Source organism: Ovis canadensis, chromosome 14 (genome assembly GCF_042477335.2).
Source record: "Ovis canadensis isolate MfBH-ARS-UI-01 breed Bighorn chromosome 14, ARS-UI_OviCan_v2, whole genome shotgun sequence".
Taxonomy (NCBI): Eukaryota; Metazoa; Chordata; class Mammalia; order Artiodactyla; family Bovidae; genus Ovis; species Ovis canadensis.
Window position 1 is genome coordinate 49,441,864 of NC_091258.1, and position 27,421 is coordinate 49,469,284.

A 27,421-nucleotide genomic window follows, 5' to 3' on the forward strand; every position below is an offset into this window, starting at 1 on the left:
TTCTCTCTGCATGGCTTTCAGAAGTGGAGATGATTTACATAGTTTAGCCAATTAAAAAAAAAAGCCTTCCATAGTTTGGTTTATTAGAATAGGTGCATTGACCCTTAGGGCAGGTGACATGAAGATACCATGGAATGGGTTTCTGCCCTTTGGGAAGACTTAGAAGATAAATACGATCCTCATTCATATATTAGTAAAGACCTTACATCATCTATCTGTTCTCCAAAGCTTTTAGAGTGGTGGAAGGCAGTGTTGAGTATGTCCTTGGGGCTGGAGGCGAGAGTGACCAGCCTTGAGAGTGACTTGTTCAGACTGGCCAGATGGAAGAGAGCAGCCAGGCATCTTCCCTGCTTGTAGTGTTTGAGGAGGAGTCTGCCCCACTGGGCCGCCAAAGGACAGCATTCTGAGTTGGTTATGGGAGCTTGACCTGAACAGAAGAAGCTGTTTGTATCTTTTGATGGTATGTGCAAGACCGTATTAAAATTCTGATGCTTTAAAAAACATTTTGCACAACCGAACGCTGTATACATGTCATGGGATTTGGTACTGTGATGAAGGTATTGAGGAAGGTCCAGAAATACTTCTGGTCACAGACCTTTGCCTGGCTGTCCTGAGTGGCTGATGCAGATGGGCTTGGTACAGTCTGGTCATAAGTCACCAAGAGCAGGAGGCCATTACAGCTGATCTCAGCAAGGTGTGGAATAACCGGCTCCTCCTAGTTGCACCTTTAAGGTGGCACAGAGATTCAATGCTGGCCTTACAGCAGAAGCCCTTTTCCAGTCAAGATGCTTTTGCCTGTCCTGACTGTGGAATAAATGCCTGACATTCAGAGCTGATTCTACATTGAGCCTTGAGGCAGAAGCATTGGATCAGGCAGGGTTCCAGGCCAGGAGGCTTTTGTCCACCAAATGTAGAAATGTGGGCCAAAACTAAACCTTGAAGTAAGCAGGCAAAAGGCTTTGGAGAGTCTGTGTATTACATGGGCCTGGGCTGGCTTTCATACTTCAGTTATCAGACTGAATAAGCTAAACTTTTATGTGTCAGGAAGGCCTCGGACCTAGCTCCAACTTGTTCTCTGATTTCAGCTCTTACCTCGTAAATACTAAGCCTGCAAGTGGAGGTACCTATTATACTATCGCCTTTTTGGAGGTCACCCAAGGGACTCCTCTGAGGACTGAATTGCTTCTACCGTTAATGCCAGAGGCATGGAAGCCACTGATGGCATTGGGTTGGGGTCCCAGGTCAAAAGCAGAAGCAGCGTGCTGAGTCTTACTGAGAAACAGTCCCCAAAGAGTTGAGTTTTTCTGGGATTTCCCTTCACTTGTAAGCGTCAGGCTTGTCTAATAGATGTACAACTTGATTAAATGCCAGTGCATCACAGATGCAATTATATTTAAGAACAAGCTACTTCTTCTAATCCCTTTGCCATCGCTGATTAATTAGACACTTTGAACTATGCCCAACTGTTTGAAAGCTGTGAAAAATACAACCTGCATAGTTAAAATTTCTGCACAAGCTATTCCTCATTTGTGCCTACGTGCTTTTTTTAAACCTTTTTAAAAAACCATTCTTTAAATGTAATATGTATTTATACATGTTCCCAAGCACACAATCTGGCTATTTTCTTATCATGGTTAGCAATCCTTCCAGTTGGCCAAGATATACACTCACACAGTAAATCACATAACAAAGTATGTAAGAAACCAAGTGAATAATTTAGACTTACCTTCAGATTTTTGCTGTCATTGGTTACACTTCACAGTGTTTGTTTTTTCTTTCTTGGTCTTGAACAAATACCTCATAAAGGATCATTGCTGCTGTTTCTAGTGGTATCTTTTTATGGAGGTTTTAGAATATTTTTGTTGTGCCTACCAGGAGCTGGGTGGGAGCAGGATAGCTGGTACAAGGTATAGAAATTTTGCATTTTATGACATATAATTATTACTATATATTTTGTACCATGTTTTGCAAATAATTCCCAAGTCTTTTCTGTTATAGAACTGTCTTTTAAAGTAAATGAACACTAAAGACCCATTCCACAAGTGAAGATACCCAGACAGGGAGTCTCAGAAACTGACCCCTGGTGACTCCCATGGGCCGTACACTGGACTTGTAGGATGGGGTATCTGGACCTTCTAGAATATCAGTTTGAATATTTATGTATTTCTCTATCCCTGGACTGAAAATTTCATCAGTTGGCACATTGATCCTCATGCCAGGCCTTGAACTCGAAAGCCTGCTTGGCTCAATCTTCAAGGGCCTCAAGTCCCTATACACCGCTGTGTTTCAGACCAGTCTTTCTTTCTTCGACTTGATATCCCCAAAGTGGAGTAGGTAACAGTTCCTCCCACTTTGGAAGGGATATTTACCTCTGACCATGCCTTTATTATATGCACGTATATTTCCTTCCCACTCCCTAATCTCCCTCTTGAATTCCAAACCAGATTTTGCCCCTTTCTAGAAAAGCCAGACTAAATCAAGGTCTCCACCACTAGATCTCTCCCTCTTCATGGAGAATGAGGAAGCAGTCCATCCCTGGCTAACCCAGGTTGTTTGCAATGAATGTGTAGAAAGTGGAACACAGTTGAAAGGCTTTAGGTAATTGTGCAACTCTGATTTTTATTGACTTCATCTTCCCTCACCCTCCTAGGTAACAGCTTGTCTGATTGCTGTGGCGAAAACAGACCATGAAGTTCAAGTGCGGAGAGCTGCCATCCACGTGATTGTGCTGCTGCTTCGGGGACTCAGCCAGAAGGCCACTGAAGTAAGTCAATCTCTTACCATTTGCAAATTCCCTCCCTCTTTGTTCTTTATCTGTTCATCAGTCTTCCTTTCACCAGGACAGGCCTGGAACCTTTTTCCTGGGTGAATTCATACAGATGAATCAGTCATCAGGGATTTTTATAGCAGGAAAATTCTGTTGTTTGCATCTTCAGTAAGAGTCTCTATTTTCTCTGTGTCACATTGGGCAAACTGCACACTAACCTCCAGAAAAACCAGGACACAAGTTTATAGGTTGAGGTCCTGGACCCCAGCATTCCCTTCAGAGAGACAGGTTCCAGGGTGAGCTACGGACCGTACCAAGCCTGCTTTTTATAGTGTGAACTTGAGTGATTTGTCTTCCTGACTCATTTTATTGTTCATATGGAATCACTAAAGGGCTTCATTTCAAATGTCTCCTTTCTAGCTGTGAGTGCAGTCCATGAGATTTTAGTCATTGCATAAATTAAACTTTTATTCCTCCTCCAAGTGGGTTTGGCTGGATTTCTCCCCAGTGTGTGGCCAGTCTAGGAAGAAAGTATATCTGTTCATGTGTGTGCTGAGAATGAATGACCTCTAAATTAATTTTCTGCTTGATTTTTATTGGAAGCACATTCCCAGTTGACTTTATAAAGAGAATTTGCATTAATAATTCACTTCTTGGCATCCACAATGCTTGTCTACAGCTGGCACATCAGTATTTAACCAAGTGTCAGTGAAGCCATTAGCAACATGTTTTGTTAGACAGTTGGCTTTGTTCATGCTAGAATTTTGCCAAATTGAGTTCCCGACACCATTTTTGTATAAGCATTAGTTATCCCCCAGTTATTTTATCTAGGACCTTGACTGGAGTGGGGGCAGAGAGATCATAACTTGACGTTTCAGATAATGGTTTTAGGGTACTCACTGCTCTTGTTGAGAATCTGCTGTACAAAATGGAATTTTACAAGTCAGTGGGTTTTTTTTACCCACTGTCAGAATCTACAAAACTCTTGACAAATATAGCATTATGTAAGTTGTTAAAAACAGAGGAAACTGGGTAAGACATATACAGGAATCCTCTGTATTGTCCTTGCAGCTTTTCTATAAGTCTAAAGTTATGTCAAAATAAAAATTTATTTTAAAAATTAAGTTACAACACTATTAAATCTTTAAAACTCTGTAAGTGCACACACCCTTACTCAGTGAGAGAGAGAGAAAATGTGTGTGTATGTCTGTAGGATACCAAATGTCTGATTAGTAAAGTGCAAGAAGAAATAGAAATGCTATCCAGACTTTTTTCACATCTGTATGTAGCCACTGAAAGCAACACTGCTTGTCTCACCAGTACTGAAATAATTTGTAGCCATGGAAGGTTTGTGTCACTTTCAGAAAGCCATGTGAATGAAAAACCTCTATTCTCCAAACTGTCTCCAGTCTGTACTCACTGAAATGTATAAATTGTGCTTACTCAGTGAATAAAGAAAAGGAAATGAGATGGGATGAGTGTACGATTTCTCTTCCTGTTGCGCCCTTGAGACCAGGTGTGTTAAGTCTTGTAATCGTAGGTGTGATTATCATCAGGGACACTTTAATGAGAAGCGGAGATAACCACAGAGCTTTCAATCTAAGATTTTCTTCACTGCTCTGTTTTGCCCCCAGGAACAGCTGAAATGAAAATGCCACTTTGTTGGTGAAGTTTTGTTTTGTTTTGTTTCCTCTTAATCACTGTCTCTCAAGCTGTAGAGTGCCAAAAGATAATCCTAGGTTTCAGTGAATTCTCTGTTGCTCGTGGATGTGCCGGCCTACAAACTGTGGTCCCAGCAGCTTGAAAAGAAAGCAAAGAGTCCAGTAAGAAGTGGCAGTCCAGATCAGGAGATAGGTTGAAATCAGAGAGGGAAGACGTTACCACCCCCACTGATGGGGTAGCTTTTACCTCTTTCCCATTTGTACGTAGCTAGAATAGCCACTTTGGAGGGAAATATAGCCTTCTGTTTCGTAATGAAACACTTTCTCTGCTTAGCCTTGTTTTGCCCTTATGATCATATCTGTTTATTTACTCATTCCCAAGTATAACGTGCAGCCAGAAGGGAACCCCCTTTATAAGCTAATTTTGCCTTACCTTTGCTGAAAATTGAATTTACAAGGAATACCCAGGAGAGGAGATATGTTTAGACCTGTGCTTTCTGTTGGCCTCAGAGTTAAGAACAGCCCTCCTTATCGTGGAGATTATGAGATGGGAGACAGCATGGGAAAATTGTGCCTAACTCTCCAACTCTTCTCAAGTTAAGTCTGCAAGGTGACTTGTTTATTCTGAGAATTGTAAATGTTTACAACAACCGTATTATTAGAACATTCATTCATTCCAAAGACAGTAATGAATAATTGGAACAGTAATGGCTGAGCAACAGCCTACCGGTTGTATCTGAGAGGCATGCAGTGCATTAGGGGTGCATGCCTGCTCAATTGCTAAGTCGTGTTCAGTTCTTTTGCAACCCCATGGACTGAAGCCCACCAGGTTCCTCTGTCCATGGAATTTTTCAGGCAAGAATGCTGGAGTGGGTTGCCATTTCCTTCTTCAGGGGATTTTCCCTCAGGGATCATACCCTCATCTCCTGCATTGGCTGTTGGCTTCTTTACCACTGAGCCACCAGGAAAGGCCCTTTTAAAGATTTTTGAATGAGTAATTTGGTGTGACCAGAGGCTCTCAGAATCCTGACCATATATTTCCCTTAGGAGCAATCAGTATCCATTAATTCAGGATCTGTTAATTCAGTGTTCACACAATTTTATAGAACATGACTATTAATATGATGAATAACAAGAATCAACTATATATACACTGGGGAAAAGGTTGAGTATCTTGAGAAAAAGAATGAATGATTTGGGGTTGACCATAACTCTAGATTTATGTAGGTAACTAATACCACAGTCCTCTGCATAGTTTACTGAAAGTTGACTTAGAAGAACTGTGACGGACTTCCCTGGCAGTCCAGTAGGTCAGGCACTGCACTTCCACTGCAGGAGGCGTGGGTTTGAGCCGCATGGATTTGATCCCTGGTCAGGAAACTAAGATCCTGCATGGTATGGTAAAAAAAAAAAAAAAAAAAAAACTGTGAAATACTTTAGAGCTTTGCACACAGGTTTGTAGTGACTAAGTATGGTGGCATTTTAATATTGAAACTTTCTCCCTTGTTTTTTAACATTAAAAAGTAATTATAGCACATACCATTTCTTCCTTCTAACCCTAATTTTAAGTGACAAAAGAATAATCTATACTCTAATGGGAGATAAATAAGTCAGCTTTAGAATTTATCCCTTCAAGATGACAACCAACCCTCAACACCATCTTGTATCTTCAAAAGTAAGCAAAATCTGGAAGCATCTTCAGGGAGAAGAGTTTGAGATTAATTATTAATTAATGGTTGAGTCAGGTTCAGAGCCAAATCCAGGCCTCCACCCAGGAATTTTCTTTTTTAATATTTATTTATTTATTTGGTTGTGCTGGGTCTTAGTTGCAGCTTATGGGACCTAGTTCCCCAACCAGGGATTGAACCCAGGCCCCCTGCATTGGGAGTACAGAGTCTTAGCCAGTGGACCACCAGAGAAGTCCCAGGAATGGTTTTTAATTCCTTCTTTTGAGTCCATTGTTGGACTCTGATACTAGAAGTCTGTTCCCAGTAACAATAGGAATAGTGGGTTCACTAACTTTTGTGCAGTTGGAAGTTGCTCTCCTACTTTTCTGTGAGAGAGAAGGCAAAAACCAAGGCTTAAAAAAGAAAAAAAAGATGTGTGTATGATATTATGTTTTTTTAATGACAGCAGTCATACATGGTTCATCCAAAAGATTAGTGAATGCGTCCTGGGTTCAACTTTGTGCCTGTCTGTCCAGACTGAGAACTAGAACCCAAGGGGGATGTGACAGTCTCTGACACAGCAGGTTATAAGTGAACTGACAGACTACATGGAATCTTTTCTTCATTTTATTGGCTTTGCTTTATCCCCAAAGTTATTTTGACATTGGTTGTGGGGTTTTTGGTGCTATGGGTGCAGTTAAACGAGCCCAGTTTCCTTCCCAGAGCTGGTTCCACAGACACTACTCCTTTTAACAGATCAGAGGTTCCATATGACGAGCAAATGAAAAGAGCATTTATTTTGAAATGACTGGGATCCAGGTAATAATTACTCCTTTGTAAACTTTGAAAAAGAGCTGGGGAGAGCCCTTTCAAGACTGAAATTAAGGAGCATCGCCCCTTCCTGGGAGCATAAATCCACTGCCAGTTGAGCAAGGCAGGAGTTCTGTCGATCATCCACTGCTGGCCTGGGCTTAGGTGTTTACCTATTGATAGTATTAATTAAAGGCATTTAATAGGAATTCAGCATTTGGGACATGTTGATGATGCCCTGGAGACAGAGGCATAGAGGGGTTTTAAAGTATGTTGTATCCCCCACAGACACTTCCCTCTGATTCACTCTTAGACATTCTTCTTGCTGTTGCTCCATTTCAGTCTTAGAGAAAAAATCCTCTTAGGCTCTGTATCAGTTTCCTAGGGCTACCATAACAAGTACCTCAAATGGGGTGGCTTAAAACAACAAAACTTTACTGCCTTGGGACTCCCCAGCGTGGTTCAGTGGTTGGGATTCTGTACTTCCACTGCAGGGGGGCATGGGTTTGATGCCTAGTGAGAGAACTAGGATCCCACATGCCACATGACACAGCCAAAAATATATAAAATGAAATGAAATAATTTTAAAATAATATAATAAAGTAAAATATTTACTGTCCTGTACTTCTGGAGGCCAGAAGTGTAAAGTCAAGGTGGGCTGTGCTCTCTCCGAGGTCAACTGAAAAACTCTTCCTTGCTTCTCCTCACCTTACAGTGGTTTGCCGGCCATCCTTGGTGTTTATTGGCTTGACACTGCTTTATTCCAGGCTCTGTCTCTATGGTGATCCGCATGCTCCCTCTGTGTCTGTCATTACATGGCTTTCTTCTTGTAAGGACACCAGTCATACTGGGTCAGGAGCCCACCCTGCTCCAGTGTGACCTTATCTTAACTAATGTATCACTCCAACTCTTTCCAAATAACGTGGGGTCACATTCTGAGGTACTGGGCATTAGGACCTAAACATAGGGGGAGCGGAAGACAAAATTTAACTCCTAACAGGCCCTTAGGATTCCATAGTCCTTTCTGTCTTGTGCTTATGCTTCTCCACCTGTTCATTATTGTTGCTTCTTGAGAAGAGCCTGTTCTGTGTGAAGTGTCTCAAATATCAAAGACAACAATGATGAGGATTATAGTGGGGATATTGTTATTATTACCATTACCACCATAACCACCATTAATGTCTGATCCATAGATGTGTTGGGTTGTTGAATGACTGTTGAAAACCCACCAAAGATAATTTTATATTCCATCCAAATGAATAGGAAATTTCTTTCTATCATGTCAGCCCCTCAGCCTCAGTCATCTCAGATTTTGCAGTTGAGCCTTTCAACTCTGCAAGCATCTCACAATTGCATACATCACCTCGTTCCTCCTCATGATTGGTACCAGCTTGACTGGGAAAATGCACAAGAGCCTAGAAGCTTTGTAGTTATTCAACCAAAAGGACTTATATGTTTGGACTTGATTTAACGCCCAACACTGTTGTTTTTCCCTTTCTTGCCTACCACAAGGAAGCAGTGGATACAGCACCACAAAATAAGAACAGTCATGCTATCTGCTCTCATAAAGCAGGCACTAAGCTAGTACGTTGCTGTACTGTCTCACTTGATTCCCTCAGGACCTCTGAGGGTAGGTGGTGTTACCCCCATTTTACAGATAGCTAAAGGAAGCCCTTCAGAGGTGAAACAAGCCACTCAAGCTCACACAGCTAGTATTGAGTGGTAGAGGTTGAAGCCCTGGATGCATTTCTCTAAGGCCCGTGCTCTAGCTGGCTTTACTGTTCCAAACCTTAAACTGCTTATTTAAAAAAAAAAACAAAGAGTGGATAAAGATTATTTTTTAATGCAAAGAATTACACCAATAATATGTGAAAATATACAATAAGCAGTCACTGATTTAATTTCCCATGCTGAGAATGTTTAAAGCAGTGTTGCGGTTTATTGAGTGGAGACTTGGTACCAAGTTTCAGTTCCTGTTTAGCCATGTACTTTCTCTGTAAATAGCAAGTTCTCATCCCTTCCCTCTAGCAAGGTGTTGCCAAGAAATTGTGATGACTTTCTTTACTTCCTAAGACCCAGTCAGACCAGAAGCACAACTTTTCAAATGTTCATTCCCACACATTAAAAATTAAATGTTTAGTCAGTAATGAATGCTTGCTTTTCCAAGAATCTCTACCATCTCTCAAGATTTCTAAATGGGATAGTGATTCAGAAGTCATGCCTCGAAACCGCTGAGTTAAAGAGGGTTTGCAGCTAGATAACCCTGGAGATTGTCAGAGGCATTTTTTTTAAAATATTCTAACTTTTATTAATGATTTAGCTTGATTCTTGTTTTCTACTTTTTCCAATTGAACTTCTGAGTTATGTTTACTTTTTTTTTAATTTTTATTTTTACTATATTTTACTTTACAATACTTTATTGGTTTTGCCATACATTGACATGAATCCACCACAGGTGTACATGAGTTCCCAATCTTGAACCCCCCTCCCACCTCCTACCCCATATCATCTCTCTGGATCATCCCCGTGCACCAGCCCCAAGCATCCTGTATCCTGTATCAAACATAGACTGGCGATTCGTTTCTTCCATGATAGTATACATGTTTCAGTGCCATTCTCCCAAATCATCCCACCCTCTTCCTCTCCCTCTCCCTCAGAGTCCAAAAGTCCATTCTATACATCTGTGTCTCTTTTGCTGTCTCCCATACAGGGTCATCATTACCATCTTTCTAAATTCCATATATATATGTGTTAGTATACTGTATTGGTGTTTTTCTTTCTGGCTTACTTCACTCTGTATAATCGGCTCCAGTTTCATCCATCTCATTAGAACTGATTCAAATGTATTCTTTTTAATGGCTGAGTAATACTCCATTGTGTATATGTACCACAGCTTTCTTATCCATTCTTCTGCTGATATTTCCATGTTCTGGCTATTATAAACAGTGCTGCAGTGAACATTGGGGGTACATGTGTCTCTTTCAATTCTGGTTTCCTTGGTGTGTATGCCCAGCAGTGGGATTGCTGAGTCATATGGCAGTTCTATTTGCAATTTTTTAAGGAATCTCCACACTGTTCTCCATAGTGGCTGTACTAGTTTGCATTCCCACCAACAGTGTAAGAGGGTTCCCTTTTCTCCACATCCTCTCCAGCATTTATTGCTTGTAGACTTTTGGATTGCAGCTATTTTGACTGGTGTGAAATGGTACCTCATTGTGGTCTTGATTTGCATTTCTCTGATAGTGAGTGATGTTGAGCATCTTTTCATGTGTTTGTTAGCCATCTGTATGTCTTCTTTGGAGAAATGTCTATTTAGTTCTTTGGCCCATTTTTTGATTGGGTTGTTTATTTTTCTGGAATTGAGCTGCATAAGTTGCTTGTATATTTTTGAGATTAGTTGTTTTTCAGTTGCTTCATTTGCTATTATTTTCTCTGTCAGGGGCATTTTTCAGTGGTGTATTTGTTCCAGGCTCTGAGCCAGGGTCCGAGAGAGCCGCTGGAAAGTTGTCAGGAGAGGAGTAGGACCAGGCTGGAGACAGACCCAGCCTAAGGGAAGCTGGTGAGCAGAAGAGAGGCAAGGCCAGGTCCAGGCAGACAAAGACACTTCTTCAAGGCCACTGCAGCTGACCCAAAGGAAGGTAAAATGACCGTGCTCTGTCTATCAATAGCACAGTAGCCCCTTCTCCCCTCACCTTGTAGGTTTTTCTGACATAATTTCTAAAATTGAGATGTAACTGATGTAACTCATATCTATAAAATTAGTCTACAATTCAAGGTTTTTAGTATATTCATTAAGTTGTGCAAACATTACCACCATTTAATCCAGAGCATTTCATTACTCCCCAAAAGAAGCATTGTACTTATTAACAGTTATTCTCCCATGACCCCCTCCAGCCCATGGCAACCACTACTGCCTATGGATTTGCCTTTTCTAGATACTTCATATAAAAAAGAACCATAATATGCCACCTTTTGTGTCTGGCTCCTTTCACTTAGAATAATGTGGTCACGATCATCCATATTGTAACATGTATCAGGATTTCATTACTTTTTATGGCTGAATAATATTCCACTATGTGGATCTAGCATATTTGTTTACCCATTCATTCATTCATTGATGGACATTTGGGTTATTTCCACTTTTCGGCTATTTTAAATAATGTTGCTATGAGCATTTGTCTCCAGGATTTTGTGCAACATATGTTTTCAGTTTTCTTGGATGTATACCTAGGAGTGGAATTACTGGGTTGTGTGGTGCCTCTATGTTTAGCTTTTTGAGGAACTGCCAGACTGTTCTCCAGCTGTACCATTTTTTATTTCTACCAGCAGCGCATGAGGGTTCCAAATGTTCCACATTCTCATTAGCTCTTGTTATTGTCTATCACTTACCAGATTTATAGTCATCCTACTGGGTGTAAAGTGGTGTACTTTATTTATTTTAGATTTTATTATAGTTGATTTACAATGTTAAGTTAGTTTCTGATAAACAGCACAGTGATTCAGCTACATGTATTCTTCATTGTAGGTTATTACATGATACTGAATATAGTTCCCTGTGCTATACAGTAGGACCTTATTGTTTATCTGTTTTGTCTAGAGTAGTTTGTATCTGCAAATCCCAAACTCCTCATTTATCCTTCCTCCCCTTCGTCCATTTTGGCAACCATATGTTTGTTTTCTGTGTCTGAGTGTTTCTGATTCATAAATAAGTTCACTTGTATTTTAGATCCCACATGTAAGTGGTATCATACGACACTTGTCTTTCTCTGTCTGGCTTACTGCACTTAATAAAATCTCTAGGTCTATCCTTGTTGCTGCAAGTGGCATTATTTCATTCTTTTTATAGTTGTGTAGTATTCCATTGTATGTATGTGACCATATCTTCTTTATTCATTTATCTGTTGATGGACGTTTAGATTGCTTCTGTGTCTTGGCTATTGTAAACAGTGCTGCAATGAACATACATCTTTTCAAATGATGGTTTTGTCCAGGTATATGCCCATAAATGGGATTACTGAATCATATGGCAACTTTATTTTTAGTTTTTCAGGAACTTCCATATTGTTATCCATAGTGGCTGTACCAGCTTACATTCCCATCAGCAGTTTAGGAGGGTTCCCTTTTCTCCACACCCTTTCTACCATTTATTGTTTGTGGAGTTTTTAATGACGGCCATTAATGATGGCCATTCTGACTGGTGTTTTCTTTTTAACTTAGTAATTTTATTTGATTTCTCTGATAATTAACAGAGAAATTAATTAATTAATCTTTTCCTATGCCTGTTGGCCATCGGTATGTCTTTGTTGATGAAATATCTATTTACATTTTATGCCTATTTTATGATTGGGTTATTTGTCTTTCTGTTATTGAGTTTCATGAGCTATTTGTATATTTGGGAAATAAAGCTCTTGTTGGTTCCATTGTTTGCATATATTTTCTCCCTTGCTGTAGGTTGTTTTATTTTTGTTTATGGTTTCCTTTGCTATTCAAAAGCTTATTAGTTTGATTAGTGCTCATTTGTTGTTGTTTTCGTTTTTTGCTTTTTTTCCTATTGCCTTGGAAGACTGACATAAGAAATATATGCATTCCTCTTCCCCATTTTCCTTATACATCTACAGTACAGTTTTTACTGTATAGCATTTAGTGTTTATATTGTTATGACTATAACTATTATCTATAGCTGAGCCATGTAATATGATTATATGATTTATGTCAGATTTATGATTTATGTTCTCTTTTAAGAGTTTTGTGGTGTCATATCTTATATTTGCCTTTAAGTCGTTTTGAATTTAAGGCAGGTTAAGAAGTGTGTGATCGGAGAAGGAAATGGCAACCCACTCCAATATTCTTGCCTGGGAAATCCCATAGACAGAGGAGTCTAGCAGGCGATAGTCCATGGGGTCACAAACAGTTAGACACAACTTAGTGACTAAACAACAACAAAGATATCTATTTACACATTTATCCTTATATATAAATTTCTAAGGCCTATGTATATATATATTTCCACAATCCCTTTTTTTCTAAATTTTACAATTTAAAAAATCTGAGAGCAAACATGTTTTCTTATGATCTGTTTGGTTACCAAACCTGAGATGACCTGAATTTATTTGCTGGTGAAATAAAGACTGTTTATCCCCCCCCCCCCCAAAAAAAAAAGAAGTGTGTGATCACTCACCTAGAGCCAGACATCCTGGAATGTGAAGTTAAGTGGGCCTTAGAAAGCGTCACTAAGAACAAAGCTAGTGGAGGTAATGGAATTCCAGTTGAGCTATTTCAGATCCTGAAAGATGATGCTGTGAAAGTGCTGCACTCAGTATGCCAGCAGATTTGGAAAACTCAGCAGTGGCCACAGGACTGGAAAAGGTCAGTTTTCATTCCAATCCCAAAGAAAGGCAATGCCAAAGAATGCTCAAACTACTGCACAATTGCACTCATCTCACACGCTAGTAAAGTAATGCTCAAAATTCTCCAAGCCAGGCTTCAGCAATACGTGAACCGTGAACTTCCAGATTGTCAAGCTGGATTTAGAAAAGGCAGAGGAACCAAAAATCAAATTGCCAACATCTGCTGGATCATAGAAAAAGCAAGAGAGTTCCAGAAAAACATCTATTTCTGCTTTATTGACTATGCCAAAACCTTTGACTGTGTGGATCACTATAAACTATGGAAAATTCTTCAAGAGATGGGAATACCAGACCACCTGACCTGCCTCTTGAGAAACCTATATGCAAGTCAGGAAGCAACAGTTAGAACTGGACATGGAACAACAGACTGGTTCCAAATAGGAAAAGGAGTACGTCAAGGCTGTATATTGTCACCCTGCTTATTTAACTTCTATGCAGAGTACATCATGAGAAACGCTGGACTGGAAGAAGCACAAGCTGGAATCAAGATTGCCAGAAGAAATATCAATAACCTCAGATATGCAGATGACACCACCCTTATGGCAGAAAGTGAAGAGGAACTAAAAAGCCTCTTGATCAAAGTGAAAGAGGAGAGGGAAAAAGTTGGCTTAAAGCTCAGCATTCATAAAACGAAGATCATGGCATCTGGTCCCATCACTTCATGGCAAATAGATGGGGAAACAGTGGAAACAATGTCAGATTTTATTTTGGGGGGCTCCAAAATCACTGCAGATGGTGACTGCAAGCCATGAAATTAAAAGATGCTTACTCCTTGGAAGGAAAGTTATGACCAACCTAGATAGCATATTCAAAAAGCAGAGACATTACTTTGCCAACAAATGTCTCTCTAGTCAAGGCTATGGTTTTTCCAGTAGTCATGTATAGATGTGAGAGTTGGACTGTGAAGAAAGCTCAGCACCGAAGAATTGATGCTTTTGAACTGTGGTGTTGGAGAAGACTCTTGAGAGTCCGTTGGCCTGCAAGGAGATCCAGCCAGTCCATTCTAAAGGAGATCAGTCCTGGGTGTTCTTTGGAAGGACTGATAGTAAAGCTGAAAATCCAGTACTTTGGCTACCTCATGTGAAGAGTTGACTCATTAGAAAAGACTCTGATGCTGGGAGGGATTGGGGGCAGGAGGAAAAGGGGGTGACAGAGGATGAGATGGCTGGATGGCATCACCAACTCAATGGACATGAGTTTGAGTGAACTCCGGGAGTTGATGATGGACAGGGAGGCCTGGTGTGCTGCAATTCATGGGGTCACAAAGAGTCGGACACAACTGAGCGACTGAACTGAACTGAACTGAATTGAAGAAGTGGTCTGACTTCCATGCCACTGTCCTGCTTTCCCAGCATTACTTGTCAAAGAGACTGTCTTTTCTCCACTGTATATTCTTGCCTCCTTGTCAAAGATTAATTGACCATAGGATTTGGGTTTATTTCTAGGCTGTATTATGGTCCATTGATCCATATGTCTGTTTTTATGCCAGTACCATGCTGTTTTGATTACTGTAGCTTTGCAGTAATGTCTGAAGTCTGGAAGGATTTTGCCTCCATCTTTGTTCTTTTTCCTCAGAATTGCTTTGGCAATTCTGGGTCTTTGGATTCTGTATCAATTTTAAGGTTATTTGTTCTAGTTCTGTGAAAAGTGTTGTGGGTAATTTGATATGGATCACATTAAATCTGTAGATAGCTTTGGATATTATGGTCATTTTAACAATATTCATTTCATTTCAGTCGCTCAGTTGTGTGCGACTCTTTGCGACCCCATGAATTGCAGCACGCCAGGCCTCCCTGTCCATCACCATCTCCCGGAGTTCACTCAGACTCACGTCCATTGAGTCAGTGATGCCATCCAGCCATCTCATCCTATGTCGTCCCCTTCTCCTCCTGCCTCCAATCCCTCCCAGCATCAGAGTCTTTTCCAATGAGTCAACTCTTCACATGAGGTGGCCAAAGTACTGGAGTTTCAGCTTTAGCATCAATCCTTCCAAAGAAATCCCAGGGCTGATCTCCTTCAGAATGGACTCATTGGATCTCCTTGCAGTCCAAGGGACTCTCAAGAGTCTTCTCCAACACCACAGTTCAAAAGCATCAATCTTCGGTGCTCAGCCTTCTTCACAGTCCAACTCTCACATCCATACATGACCACAGGAAAAACCATAGCCTTGACTAGATGGACCTTAGTCAGCAAAGTAATATCTCTGCTTTTGAATATGCTATCTAGGTTGGTCATAAGTTTTCTTCGAAGGAGTAAGCGTCTTTTAATTTCATGGCTGCAATCACCATCTGCAGTGATTTTAGAACCCCCCAAAATGAAGTCTGACACTGTTTCCACTGTTTCCCCATCTATTTGCCATGAAGTGACGGGACCAGATGCCATGATCTTCGTTTTCTGAATGTTGAGCTTTAAGCCAACTTTTTCCCTCTCCTCTTTCACTTTCATTAAGAGGCTTTTTAGTTCCTCTTCACTTTCTGCCATAAGGGTGGTGTCATCTGCATATCTGAGGTTGTTGATATTTCTCCTGGCAATCTTGATTCCAGCTTGTGTTTCTTCCAGTCCAGTATTAACATTTCTAATCCAAGAGCAGGGATTATCTTTCTGAATCATTTTCAGTTTCCTTTTTCAATGTTTTATAAAGTTCTCAGCATAAAAGTCTTCCACCTCCTTTGTCAGGTTTATTCCCAAGTATTTTTTTTCAATACTATATTAGAGGGTATTGTTTTTTACTTTCCTTTTCTGATATTTCACTATTAGTGTAAAGAAATGCAACAGGTTTCTCTATATTAATCTTGTATCCTGCTGATTAGATGCTTTTTAAAATGTTTACTTTTACATTTCTAAGTAGCATACTTATAGTTTTATTTCTTGATTTTTCAGTTCATTTAATGACTTCCTACTAGATCTAATATGTACAAGTGGGATGTAGTCATTATGTTCCTCAGGTATAAAAAACTGGCCTGCAGTGGGAAGGGATGAGACAGCAAAGTATATGTGGCTTAGACTTAGAGCATGAACTCTAGGAGTAGAATGGCTAAGATTGAGTCCCTTTGGTTTCCTCATCTGTAAAATGGGGATAATAATAGTACCATTTTATAGGGTGGTTGTTAGAATTAAATGAACTTCTTTATATAAAGTATGTGGAATGTATAGGTTCTAAAAACTCAATATGTATTAGTTATTATTAGCATGCCCCCCACAAATATATGCATTCCTTTTCCCCATTCTCCCTATATAACTACATTACAGTTTTTACTGTACAGCATTTAATGTTTATATTATTCTGATTATAACCGTTATTTGTAGCTGAGCCATGTAATATGATTATATTTCCTTTTGTATATGAATTTCAGCTTTCTCTGAGGTTAATAAATGTCTCAGCTTTACAGTTGTTCCTTTTCTATAAATCTATTATCAATTCATCCCCAATCTCTGCTAAATCTCTTTAGTTTATAAACCTCTTAAAAGTTTCAAATACATCAAGTACTCTAATATCTTCATGTGACTCCTACAACTCTTCATCCACTGGCTCTTCTCTGGGACCCATTACTTTCTAAACCTGTTGCAAGATTTAAGAATAGAACACTTAAAAGCTCATGATGCTCTGTGTGCATGGGGAATACTTATGAACAGGTGGACTTTATAGGAGGGTGATCTGGCCAATTCATTGGGAGATTCCGACTTAGTTTGAAGTCTTGTCTTTAAGTCTGGCTAGAGAAGAACTGTCTTGTCTCCTTCCTAGAGGATGTGAGCCTGGCTGCCCGGGTTCTGAAAGACTGGTGGAAGGAGGAGGATGGCAGTCTCACCATTCAGTATGTGAACTTTCACGTAATTGTTCTGTTTTCAACATGGCAACTTCATCCTTATCTATATCTGACATCCATCTATGCAGAGTCTCTCTAATTGGACCTTAAGAAGATAAAACTCTGTTGACTTCTGCTGTGGTTGAGGAGGGGCAGTCACCTGGATATACAGAGTGGAAGGCACTAGGGGACCTAATACTACTCATACACAGTTCTAGCCAGGGCTTCTGTTCATCTCCATGTTAAGAAGTATAGCCCATCAACTCCTAAAGTTTTTTGCATTTCTGTGGTGCATTAGACTTGCTTCTGGGCTTCTTAGATTTAAGAATCAATTTACCATCCAAATCACACACTTCTGAGAGGACACTATTAGTAATCTGTACTAACCTGCGCAAATCAGAACCATCCAGCTGCTTTCTAGCATCTAAACTTTGGTTGCCATGGCCTTGTTAGTTCTTTTTGTTCTGACAGCAGCAGGACCACTGATGGTAACCCAGTGCGGCATCTTACGTCTAACATTGAGATATTCTCTCTCTGGCCGCAAATGCAAAAATTTCAGGGAAGAAACATAATGTGCCAGCCAAGATCGGACACTCATCCCAGGTCAGCCAGCATGACTGGGCCAAGTGGGGCGTGTGGGGTTGCTGATTTGTATAAAAGCCGGTTCAGCCTCCCCCGTACCCATTTATGAGAGAAGAGGCTGGAGCCAGTGCCTGGGAGTAGGGGATAGTCCTGTAAATTTTCTCAACAGTAACTTGGCCAAATCAATATGACATTAGTGATGGACTTAAGAAGTAAAACTGAAGAGATTGGGACTCAGTACCATATTGTTTCTGCTAAAATATAAGTGTACAACTTTTTCTAGTGATAACATAAGTGACAGTTTGGAAGACCTAACATTTAAAGACTGCTCCCTTTCTGCCTGTTCTGCATAATCATTTACATAGATTTACATATGTTAGAACCTGAGTTGTCTTCCTCTTCTGCATCAGACTTAAGCTATTTTATTTTCTGTAGGATAGCTCTATCCTTACCCTTCCTAATCTGATCTAAAATCGCCAAGAAGATACTATCATTTAAGCACAGAATTTTGAAATGTTCGTGGTAGAAAAGGCCTTAAAGACTATTTCATTTACAATTCACAAAAAATTTCACTTTGCTTATTAGCTCCGGGAGTTGCTCCTTTAATATGAGGTGTCCATGGTCAGATAACTTTGGAAAATGCTGTGTACTGCTGTGTACTCCCCTCCTGGAGATTCTGTGTACATTTGCCTGTTAAGGGGTTTGAGAAGTCCTGCAAAAAAGAAAGCTAGCAGCTTCCTCAGCTCCTCAGCCATTTACCAAGGAACCCTGTTTTCATTATAAGCATGCCAAGTAATAATGTTCCATGGGACATACTTTGGAAAATAATCCAACCATCCTAGTTTATGAATGAAGAAATGAAGTTCATGAAGAGATGGCAGTTACGATTTTCCAAAGGTAATGCCAGGAAGGATTAGCACTGTTTCCCTTTATTCCTTGGAGCTTACGTTGGTCAAGGGCTTGTGAGAATATAGTATCTCCCCCTCTTCCTCTTGCTTAATTCTCTCACCCGCTTGAACAAGGTTCACCTTTTTATCCACAGTGTCTTAGGTCACATCATGAAGGTGAATTGGAGCACAAGATAACCATCATATGTGAAAACATCAATATCAGCGCCCTTTCTCTAGATCAGAACCAACATACTTTGATTACAACAAGTTATTTTAACAAATATTTTAGAGTTCCCCTTTTTATCCTCCTGAAATGAAATGTATAGCTCCTTAACCTGTTGCTGCTGCTGCTGCTGCTAAGTCACTTCAGTTGTGTCCGACTCTGTGCTACCCCATAGACGGCCGCCCACCAGGCTCCCCCATCCCTGGGATTCTCCAGGCAAGAACACTGGAGTGGGTTGCCATTTCCGTCTCCAATGCATGAAAGTGAAAAGTGAAAGTGAAGTCGCTCAGTCATGTCCAACTCTTCGCGACCCCATGGACTGCAGCTTACCAGGCTCCTCCCTCCATGGGCTTTTCCAGGCAAGAGTACTGGAGTGGGGTGCCCTTGCCTTCTCCGGCTCCTTAACCTACCTATATTTAAAAATCAATGTAATATTCAACTATAATATAAAGAAGAAATAAAAGAATAGTATTTTATAATAACATTTTAATATAGAAATATCTAGGCCAACTTTAAAGATACAATGAACTGTTCAGTTCCTCTTCTATGTAGAATCATCATGAATGTAATGGCTACAAATACAAATCAATAATAAATATCTTATACCAGCTACTGAGAAGTAAGTTGAGTAGCCTGATTTTCCAAACTGGTAAACTGCTCTCTGTAAAATTCCAAACAAATAAAAATATTATCTTCCCTCAATTTATATAGTTCTTGCTTTCTTAAAAAATTCAGTATATAATACAACCTAGTGAAAACACTTTTATTGAGCATTTATTAGATGGTAGCACATATATTTAAGTGCTATAAATTTATTCATTCATCTAATTTTCATAATGATCTCACTTAGGTATGATTAATATCCCCAGTTTATACATGGGGAAACTAAGACAAAGAAGATAAGTAACTTGTTCAGCAACTATTTAATAGTAAGTTACAGCCCAGTCAATGAACCCAGGCGGTGCAGCTCCCGAACTTGTGCTCACAGGTTCTGTGACTGTCATCTGAAGGACTTAGAAACTGAGTCACTTGGGCATTTTCTACATAGAACATAGCTAATGGAAGGCGGCTTCGGATCCTGGAAACCAAAAGGAAAACAGACCAGAGTCTCTTTTTAGTGTTGGTTTACTGTCTACCCTGGAGAATGACAGAGAGGGAGAGGAGAGTGTTGGGACCAGCCTTGGACCCAGATGCCCTGCTCCTGGGACCTGCCAGAGCGAAGTGTTCAGAGAGCAGAGACAGGAAACTGCCCAGGCTTCATTTTTATTCTTCCTCATGTTCCTCTAGCCCTTGTCAAAAGCATAAGCCAACCATGGACTATGCCATCTAGCAACTTCTCATAATGGACCCAGAACTGAAAAGGAAGGGAGCTGAAAAAAACTGAAAGAGACACAGTACCTCTGGGGCTGCAGGCTGGGAAGTGAGAGGCTTGGGACTTGCCTCCTGCCCTGCAGCCTGATTGAGAATCTGCTCTTCCTCTAAGAGTGATTGTGCTAATAATCAGGCCTCTGGGTTGCAAAACCCACTTATCTTTGCTCCATCCTCTGAAAGGGCAAGGTTCTGACTAAGAGTTGTCTCCTAGGAGTAACTTACAAAGACAGTTTGGATTAATGCTCTGGGTTCTGTTCCAGCTCATTGCTCATCACCCCACAGTGTGTTTGCTCTTAGCAAATCTGCTCCAAACAAATTGTGTGTTCTCTGAGATTTAGTATTTAATAATGATGTAACTAACTACTGTATGCCAGGCAGGAGAAGGCAGTGGCACCCCACTCCAATACTCTTGCCTGGAAAATCCCATGGACGGAGGAGCCTGGTAGGAGTTGGAGTCGGACACGACTAAGCGACTTCATTTTCACTTTTCGCTTTCATGTATTGGAGAAGGAAATGGCAACCCATTCCAGTGTTCTTGCCTGGAGAATCCCAGGGATGGGGGAGCCTGGTGGGCTGCCGTCTCTGGGGTCGCACAGAGTCAGACACGATTGAAGTGACTTAGCATAGCATATGCCAGGAAAAGCACTAAGTTCTTTTTTTTTTTTTTGACTGTGTCAGGTCTTAGTTGCAGAATGCGGGCTTAGTTGCTCTGTGGCATGTGGGGTCTTAGTACCCTGACTAGGGATTGAACCTGCATCCGCTGGATTGGAAGGTGATTCTTAATCACTGGACCACCAGGGAAATCCCAAGCACTGAGTTCTTTGCATGCTTCATCTCATTGAATCCTGACAATCCTGTGAGATAATTACGCTCATAACCCTATTTATGGGTAAGAAAATTGAAGTCCGGAAAGTTTACATTTAGGTGCCCAAGTCAGACAGAAGAGAGCTGAGTTAAACCCAGGCTGCTTCATTGCCAGCTTGGCTGTTCTGAAGGAACTAAGAAGAATAGGCCTGAGATTATACTTGAGGAAGAGGAAAACTGTTACAAGCGTACTGGGACAAACCTGGATTCCTAGGACTTCTTTCCTTCACCGCAGGACTTCTCTTTAATTCTCCTGGTTAGCAGATATTCAGTTACTCAGTGTGGTAAGGGAGCAGCCAAACAGATCTTTCTGAAATGCAAATCTGAAGACCTGTCCTCAGCTAACATTTTTTCCAAAGGTTCCCTGTGGTGCCTAAAATAAAGGCCAGGCTCCGTAGCATGACGGTCAGGTCCTCTATAATCTGCACCCCTCTGGACTTTATAACTCTCTCTCCTATACTTCCCCCCACCGCCAGGAACCCTGAGAACCTCGCACCAGCCCCACATAATCAGCATACTATTTCTTGCCTCCAGATAATGGTCCATACTGTTTCTTATGCCTCAGATGCCTTCTCCTGCCCCAACTTGTCCATCTGATAAACTTGTATTCATCCTTTAGAACTCTAAATGTCAAATGTTCTGGTCTTTGTAAAAAGCCTATCCTGATTTCTCTGGCAAATTTAGTCCTCCTTTCTCCAGGCTCTACAGTAGTTTGTGTATCAGCTCAGGACCACAGTAGATATTGCACTTCTTTGTTCAACTCTGTTGTCAACAGAGCCCCTGAACACACTGATCATATATATATATATATGTATATATATATATATATATTTTTTTTTTTTTTTTTTAAAGAAAATGTGGTAAATGGACTTCCCTGGTGGCCCAGTGGCTAAGAGTCTGTGCTTCCAATGCAGGGGGCCTGGTCAGGGAACTAGATCTCACATGCCACAATTAAAGACTAAAGATCCCACGTGTCGCAGCAAAGATTGAAAATGCCACAACTAAGACCCAGTGCAACAAATAAATAAATAATTTTTTAAATGTAGTAAATACACATGACACACAGCACATCAGTAGCATTAAGTACATTCACATTTTTGTACTACAACCACTGGCATCCCTCTGCAGGACTCTTCATCTCATAAAACAGAAACCCTGTACCCGTTAAATGCTAACCCTCCCCCCTCCTTCAGCCCCTTCCAACGTAGGGATCGAACTCAGGATCTTCCCAACCCAGGGATCAAACCAAGGTCTCCAGCATTGCTGGCAGTTTCTTTACCAGCTGAGCCACCAGGGAAGCCCAACAATACTGGAGTTGGTAGCCTATCCCTTCTCCAGGAGATCTTCCCAGCGCCAGGAATCGAACCAGGGTCTCCTGCATCGCAGGCAGATTCGTTACCAACTTAACTACCAGGGAAGCCCACCCTTCAGCCCCTACGTATCTCTGTCCTGTCTGTCTCTGTGAATCTGACTACTTTTCCACTCACTCTTATATTCCCCAAATCTGGCACATTGCTTTGCACAGAATAACAGTTAGTAAATGTCTGTTGAGAGAGTGCATGGAATCTTTTGTCTAAGATGCATGGTGCAACACATGTCTTAAATTTCTTTGTACCCGCTTTTGCAACAAATAGACTGCTTAGATCTTAAACTGGAAATTCTGGGGCTTCCTAACTTTTCCAGTGTTCACCTTTCCCCAGATCAGAAGTTGCCCAAATAGGTGTTCTCATTAGAAGGGAGTTTTACCTTCCTTACTCAGAAATGCCTACAGTTTTCATTGCAGTTGGGTTATAGACATGCTGTCCCCAGATCAGCTGGGAGGGGTCCTGAGGCATGGTGACAGAAAGAATACTGACAAGCAGCCAGAACTGGCTGCATTTCAAAACTTGGCTTCACACACTCACACACATACTTGTGTGTGTGTGAGTGTGTGTGTGTGTGTATATATGTTGCTGTCAAAATTGTAGCATATGTATTTTCCTTACTTCCTCCCATCTGAGCAGAGGTTTTTTGCTGTAATTATAGCTAACCTAGTAATGGAGGCAGCTGCATGCATTTTGGGGGAGCCTATAACTTTCTCTGTCTTCAGAGTTGCACTCAAAAAACAAAAAAGAATTATATTCCAATGTACATGTTTAAGAACAAATTTTTTAAATATTTCAGGGGAAAAGATGCAGTATTAATTTGTGGGTCAAAATGTTTTTGACCCAGTCCCCTTGCTAGAAAATGTAAAATCTAGTAGTTGATAGTTAAGAACATTCTATAAGGTGCAACAGGTCATGTCTTGATCCCATCACCCTTGCTCTTGGCACTTGGATTTTTCATGGCCAAAGCTGTCATAGTGAGCCTTCTTTGGAAACCATGACATGTCTCTTACAGAAATAGCAACCCACTCCTGGGAAATGGATTGCCTGGGGAAATTTCATGGGATGCCTGGGAAATCCCATGGACAGAGGAACCTGGCAGCCTACTCCTTGGGGTTGCGAAGAAATTGGGCATGATTTAGTGACTAAACAACAATGGCAACACCCAGTATTTTTGCCTAACATGTTGCATCGCTATATCCTGGCTGCTCATTAGAGTCACCTGGAGAGCATAAAAAGAAATTTTAAAAAAATTATTTTAAGCCTTTAACCCCATACCCCTAATATTCTGATTCTTAGGTGTGAAGTGGAGGCCCACACATTTTAATAGTTCTCCAGGGGATTGTAGTCTGCAGCAGAGGTAGAGAATCACTGTGTTAGAATGGTGATGTTGCTCAGAAGTAGTCTGGGCTGTGTAGCAGTACTTAAGCATTAGTGGGCAGGTTGCTTTTTCTGCTTTAGTCCATGCCGTATATATATATGAACACATACTACCAACCCTGCCAGGACTTCAGTCACTGGTTTTCTCTGACCTTTTGGTGTAACTCTACAACCTTTTATTCCTGAGGCATCTTGCACAGAGTGCTGAATTCCACTAGTGTGTGTGCATGCGTACTCAGTCACCCACTCATGTCCCACTGTTTGCCCACCAGGCTGTAGCCCACCATGGACTGTAGCCCACCAGGCTCCTCTGTCCTTGGAATTTTCCAGGCAAGAATACTGGAGTGCCATTTCCTCCTTCAGGGGATTTCCCAACCTGGGGATTGAACCTGAGTCTTCTGCATTGACAGATGGATTCATTACCTCTGAGCCATCTAGGAAGCCTGAATTCCACTAGGCAGACCCTCTAAGCAGGGGTCCCCAACCTCCAGAATCTAATGCCTAATGATCTGAGGTGGAGCTGATGTAGTGATAATAGAAATAAAGGGCACAATAAATGTGCACTTGAATCATCCTGAAACCATCCCCCAACACCCCAGTCCATGGAAAAACTGTCTTCCATGAAACTGGTCCCTGGTGCCAAAAAGGTTGAGGACTGCCCTTGGTTGGGAAGAACCCTAGAGAAGGAAATGGCAACCCACTGCAGTACTCTTGCCTGGAAAATTCCATGGACTGAGGAGCCTGGTAGGCTACAGTCCGTGGGGTCGCAAAGAGTCGGACACGACTGAGCAACTTCACTTTCACTTTCACCTTAAGGGGACTGGCCTGCACTTTCCTGATGGCCAATCAAGCTGGACATGAGGCTGTGTGAGCCACAGGAGCCTGGGGTGCAGTGAGATGCCCCAAGCTAAGCAGTGCCCCAGAGGAAACCCACCACCTGCAGTCAGCCAGTAATCTAGCTGCTATTCCTCCTCCTCCCTAGCCAGGCCTCGTCCAAGTCAGCTACTTTGAAAGTGCAGAAAAAAGGTCAGATTCTCTCCAGAGCATCCGCCTGTGTGTTGGATTTCCTAGTAAGAGCAGGGTTTGTAGTGAGACCTGATGGATGCAGGTTTGAATTCTAGCTGTGTCCTTGAGCAAATCACTGCTGCTGCTGCTGCTGCTGCTGCTAAGTCGCTTCAGTCGTGTCCGACTCTGTGCGACCCCATAGACAGCAGCCCACCAGGCTCCCCTGTCCCTGGGATTCTCCAGGCAAGAACACTGGATGGGTTGCTGTTTCCTTCTCCAATGCATGAAGTGAAAAGTGAAAGTGAAGTCATTCAGTCGTGTCCGACTCCTAGCCACCCCACGGACTGCAGCCTACCAGGCTCCTCCGTCCATGGGATTTTCCAGGCAAGAGTACTAGAGTGGGGTGCCATTGCCTTCTCCAAGCAAATCACTAAACCTCTCTAAATCCCCTTTCCCTATTTTGTCAACTGGGCCTCATAACACCTACCTCATAGGATTAAATGAGATAATGCGCATGAATGGCTTAGCAGTGACTGAAGCTAATAAACACTCAGTGAATGGTAGTAGTGAACCTTGACAGGCACTGTCTAATCCCACGTGGGAAGCATGAGTGTAGAAAAGGAGCAGGCCGGTGCTCCCTCAGCAGGGTGTCTGCATGGGAAGCTTCGAGAGCCAAGGAAATTGAAGCCCTTTTCCCCCAGATGCGGTAATTGAGTACAGTTTGAAAGCTGGGATTGTAATCCCCTTCCACAGACAAAGCGCCCCATCTCCTCTCCTGCGAGCAGCAGCCTGCTGCCTCTGCACATCCTCCGGCCATTTTTTCCTGCCTTCTTTGTTCTATTTCCGTGCCTGTGGGGATGTAGGAAAACTGCTGCCTTCCTCAGGTTGCTATTTAAAGACATTCTGAGCGATGCTGCCACTGCTGCTTCTAGCGCCACGGCGGCAGCTGCTCCAGTCCCTGCCACAGCAAGTGAACAGCCCCATTGCCTACGTTTTGTTTAGGATCCCTGAGCTGTTACCTCTCCCAGGGGTTCACCGTAAAGCCCGTCTTAGTCTTTGCCCCTCAACTGCACAGCCTGTCTACATCCCTGTAGCATTTTGAGCACATCACTAGTTACAAATTTCCCCTTATTCTTCAATGAAAATCATGCCTGATACCCCCTCACTCCCTCCTCACCCATCTCCACCTTGCACTTGAGATGCCCTTCTTATTTAATAGCCAGACACAACCCAGAAAGGGTAAAAATGCCATTTATCTCTAGGCCTAGCAGAGAAAAATACTTTAAGAATAAAAGGTTTTGAAAAGCTCAGTAACCTCCAGCATTAATAAGAATGCCGCCCTGAACTTCAGCATGTTTGAGATGATCTGTCAGGCACAGATAGGAATCTCTCAGCCATTAGTAATCCTGTCTTTCTCTGCTGACCCACCCAGCGCTTTTCAATGAAGTGTCTCAAAAGCCAGGTCTTTCTGTTCGAATTGGGCCTGATTTCTTTTTCATAGAGCCATCAAAGTGAAGTTTTAGGTTTTATCAGTAAAGCATCTATCCTTCTTTGGACCGAACTTCCTCAGTGAGGTTCAGATTATCTTCCTCCATCCTGCTTCCCCAGTTTATTTTGTTTCCTGCCCATTATCCAAGGGAGACCTTGGAGCTGGGCTGCTCTCTGCTTGCCCAGAAGAGCCCTTGCTGGTACTCTCAGCTCTGTGCAGGGTGCGCACTGTGTTCCCGACCACCAGAACCCAACTCTGGCCCCGATTGCATGCTCAGACTGCATCAGACCTGTTTCCCCTCTCTTACAGCCCTCCCCTTGTCTTCTGACTCTCCTCCATTTATTCATCTTCCTGACTGCTTCTTCTTTGGCTCCTGCTCTCTATTTTTCATTTTCAGAGCTGAGCCTTTCCCCTTATTTTCTTAGCCCCTGGGTGGTAAATCCAATTACCTCAATGTCAGAATAATAGTACCACTGATACTTTGAATTATTGATCACCACACTGTGATAGCAAAATACCCTCACCTGCATTATCTCTTTTGCTCTCACAGTAAACTTGTAAGGTAGGCAGTATATGTTCCCCACTCCGTAGTAGTGAAAGTAATAACCACTTGGAGAGGCAGGATAATCTAGTGGTTAATAAAGAGCATCGACTCAGATGCAGACAGCCAGGGTGTGAATCCTGCCTCCTGCTGTCACCAGCTGTGTGGACAAATTGAAGATAATAGTACCTCTCTCGTGGTGGTGTGAGGATTCAGTGAGTTACTAGAGATAAATTGCCTGGAACCACATCTGGCACATAATAGATATTATGCGGAGATTAGCTGTTGTTATCACATGTTCATTCATTCTTATGTTCGTCAAAGACTATTACCTGCCAGGCTCTGCTTGCTGTCTCAGTGATGCAAGAGCAGCGAGATGGACACAATCTGGCCTCAGAGCGGTCTCAGTATTTTTAAAAATATTTGTTTATTTGGCTGCACCTGGTCTTAGTTGGACAGCACATGGGATCTTCAGTCTTCGTTGCAACATGCAGAAACTTTAGTTGCGGCAAGTGGGATCTAGTTCCCTGACTGTGGATGGAACCTGGGCCGCCTGCATTGGGAGCTCAGAGTCTTAGTCACTGGATCACCAGGGAA

At 41.7% G+C, this 27,421-nt stretch overlaps 1 protein-coding gene across 2 annotated transcripts in view; it reads left to right on the plus strand.

Annotated features, from left to right (window-relative positions):
• TANGO6 (transport and golgi organization 6 homolog) overlaps positions 1 to 27,421 on the plus strand; it is a 180,541-nt gene that overhangs the window by 144,769 nt on the left and 8,351 nt on the right. For both annotated transcript variants that reach the window (XM_069550149.1, XM_069550150.1), the window contains exon 17: positions 2,651 to 2,764. In XM_069550149.1, the coding sequence (XP_069406250.1) occupies positions 2,651 to 2,764 (114 nt within the window). The remainder of the gene's footprint in view (positions 1 to 2,650; positions 2,765 to 27,421) is intronic.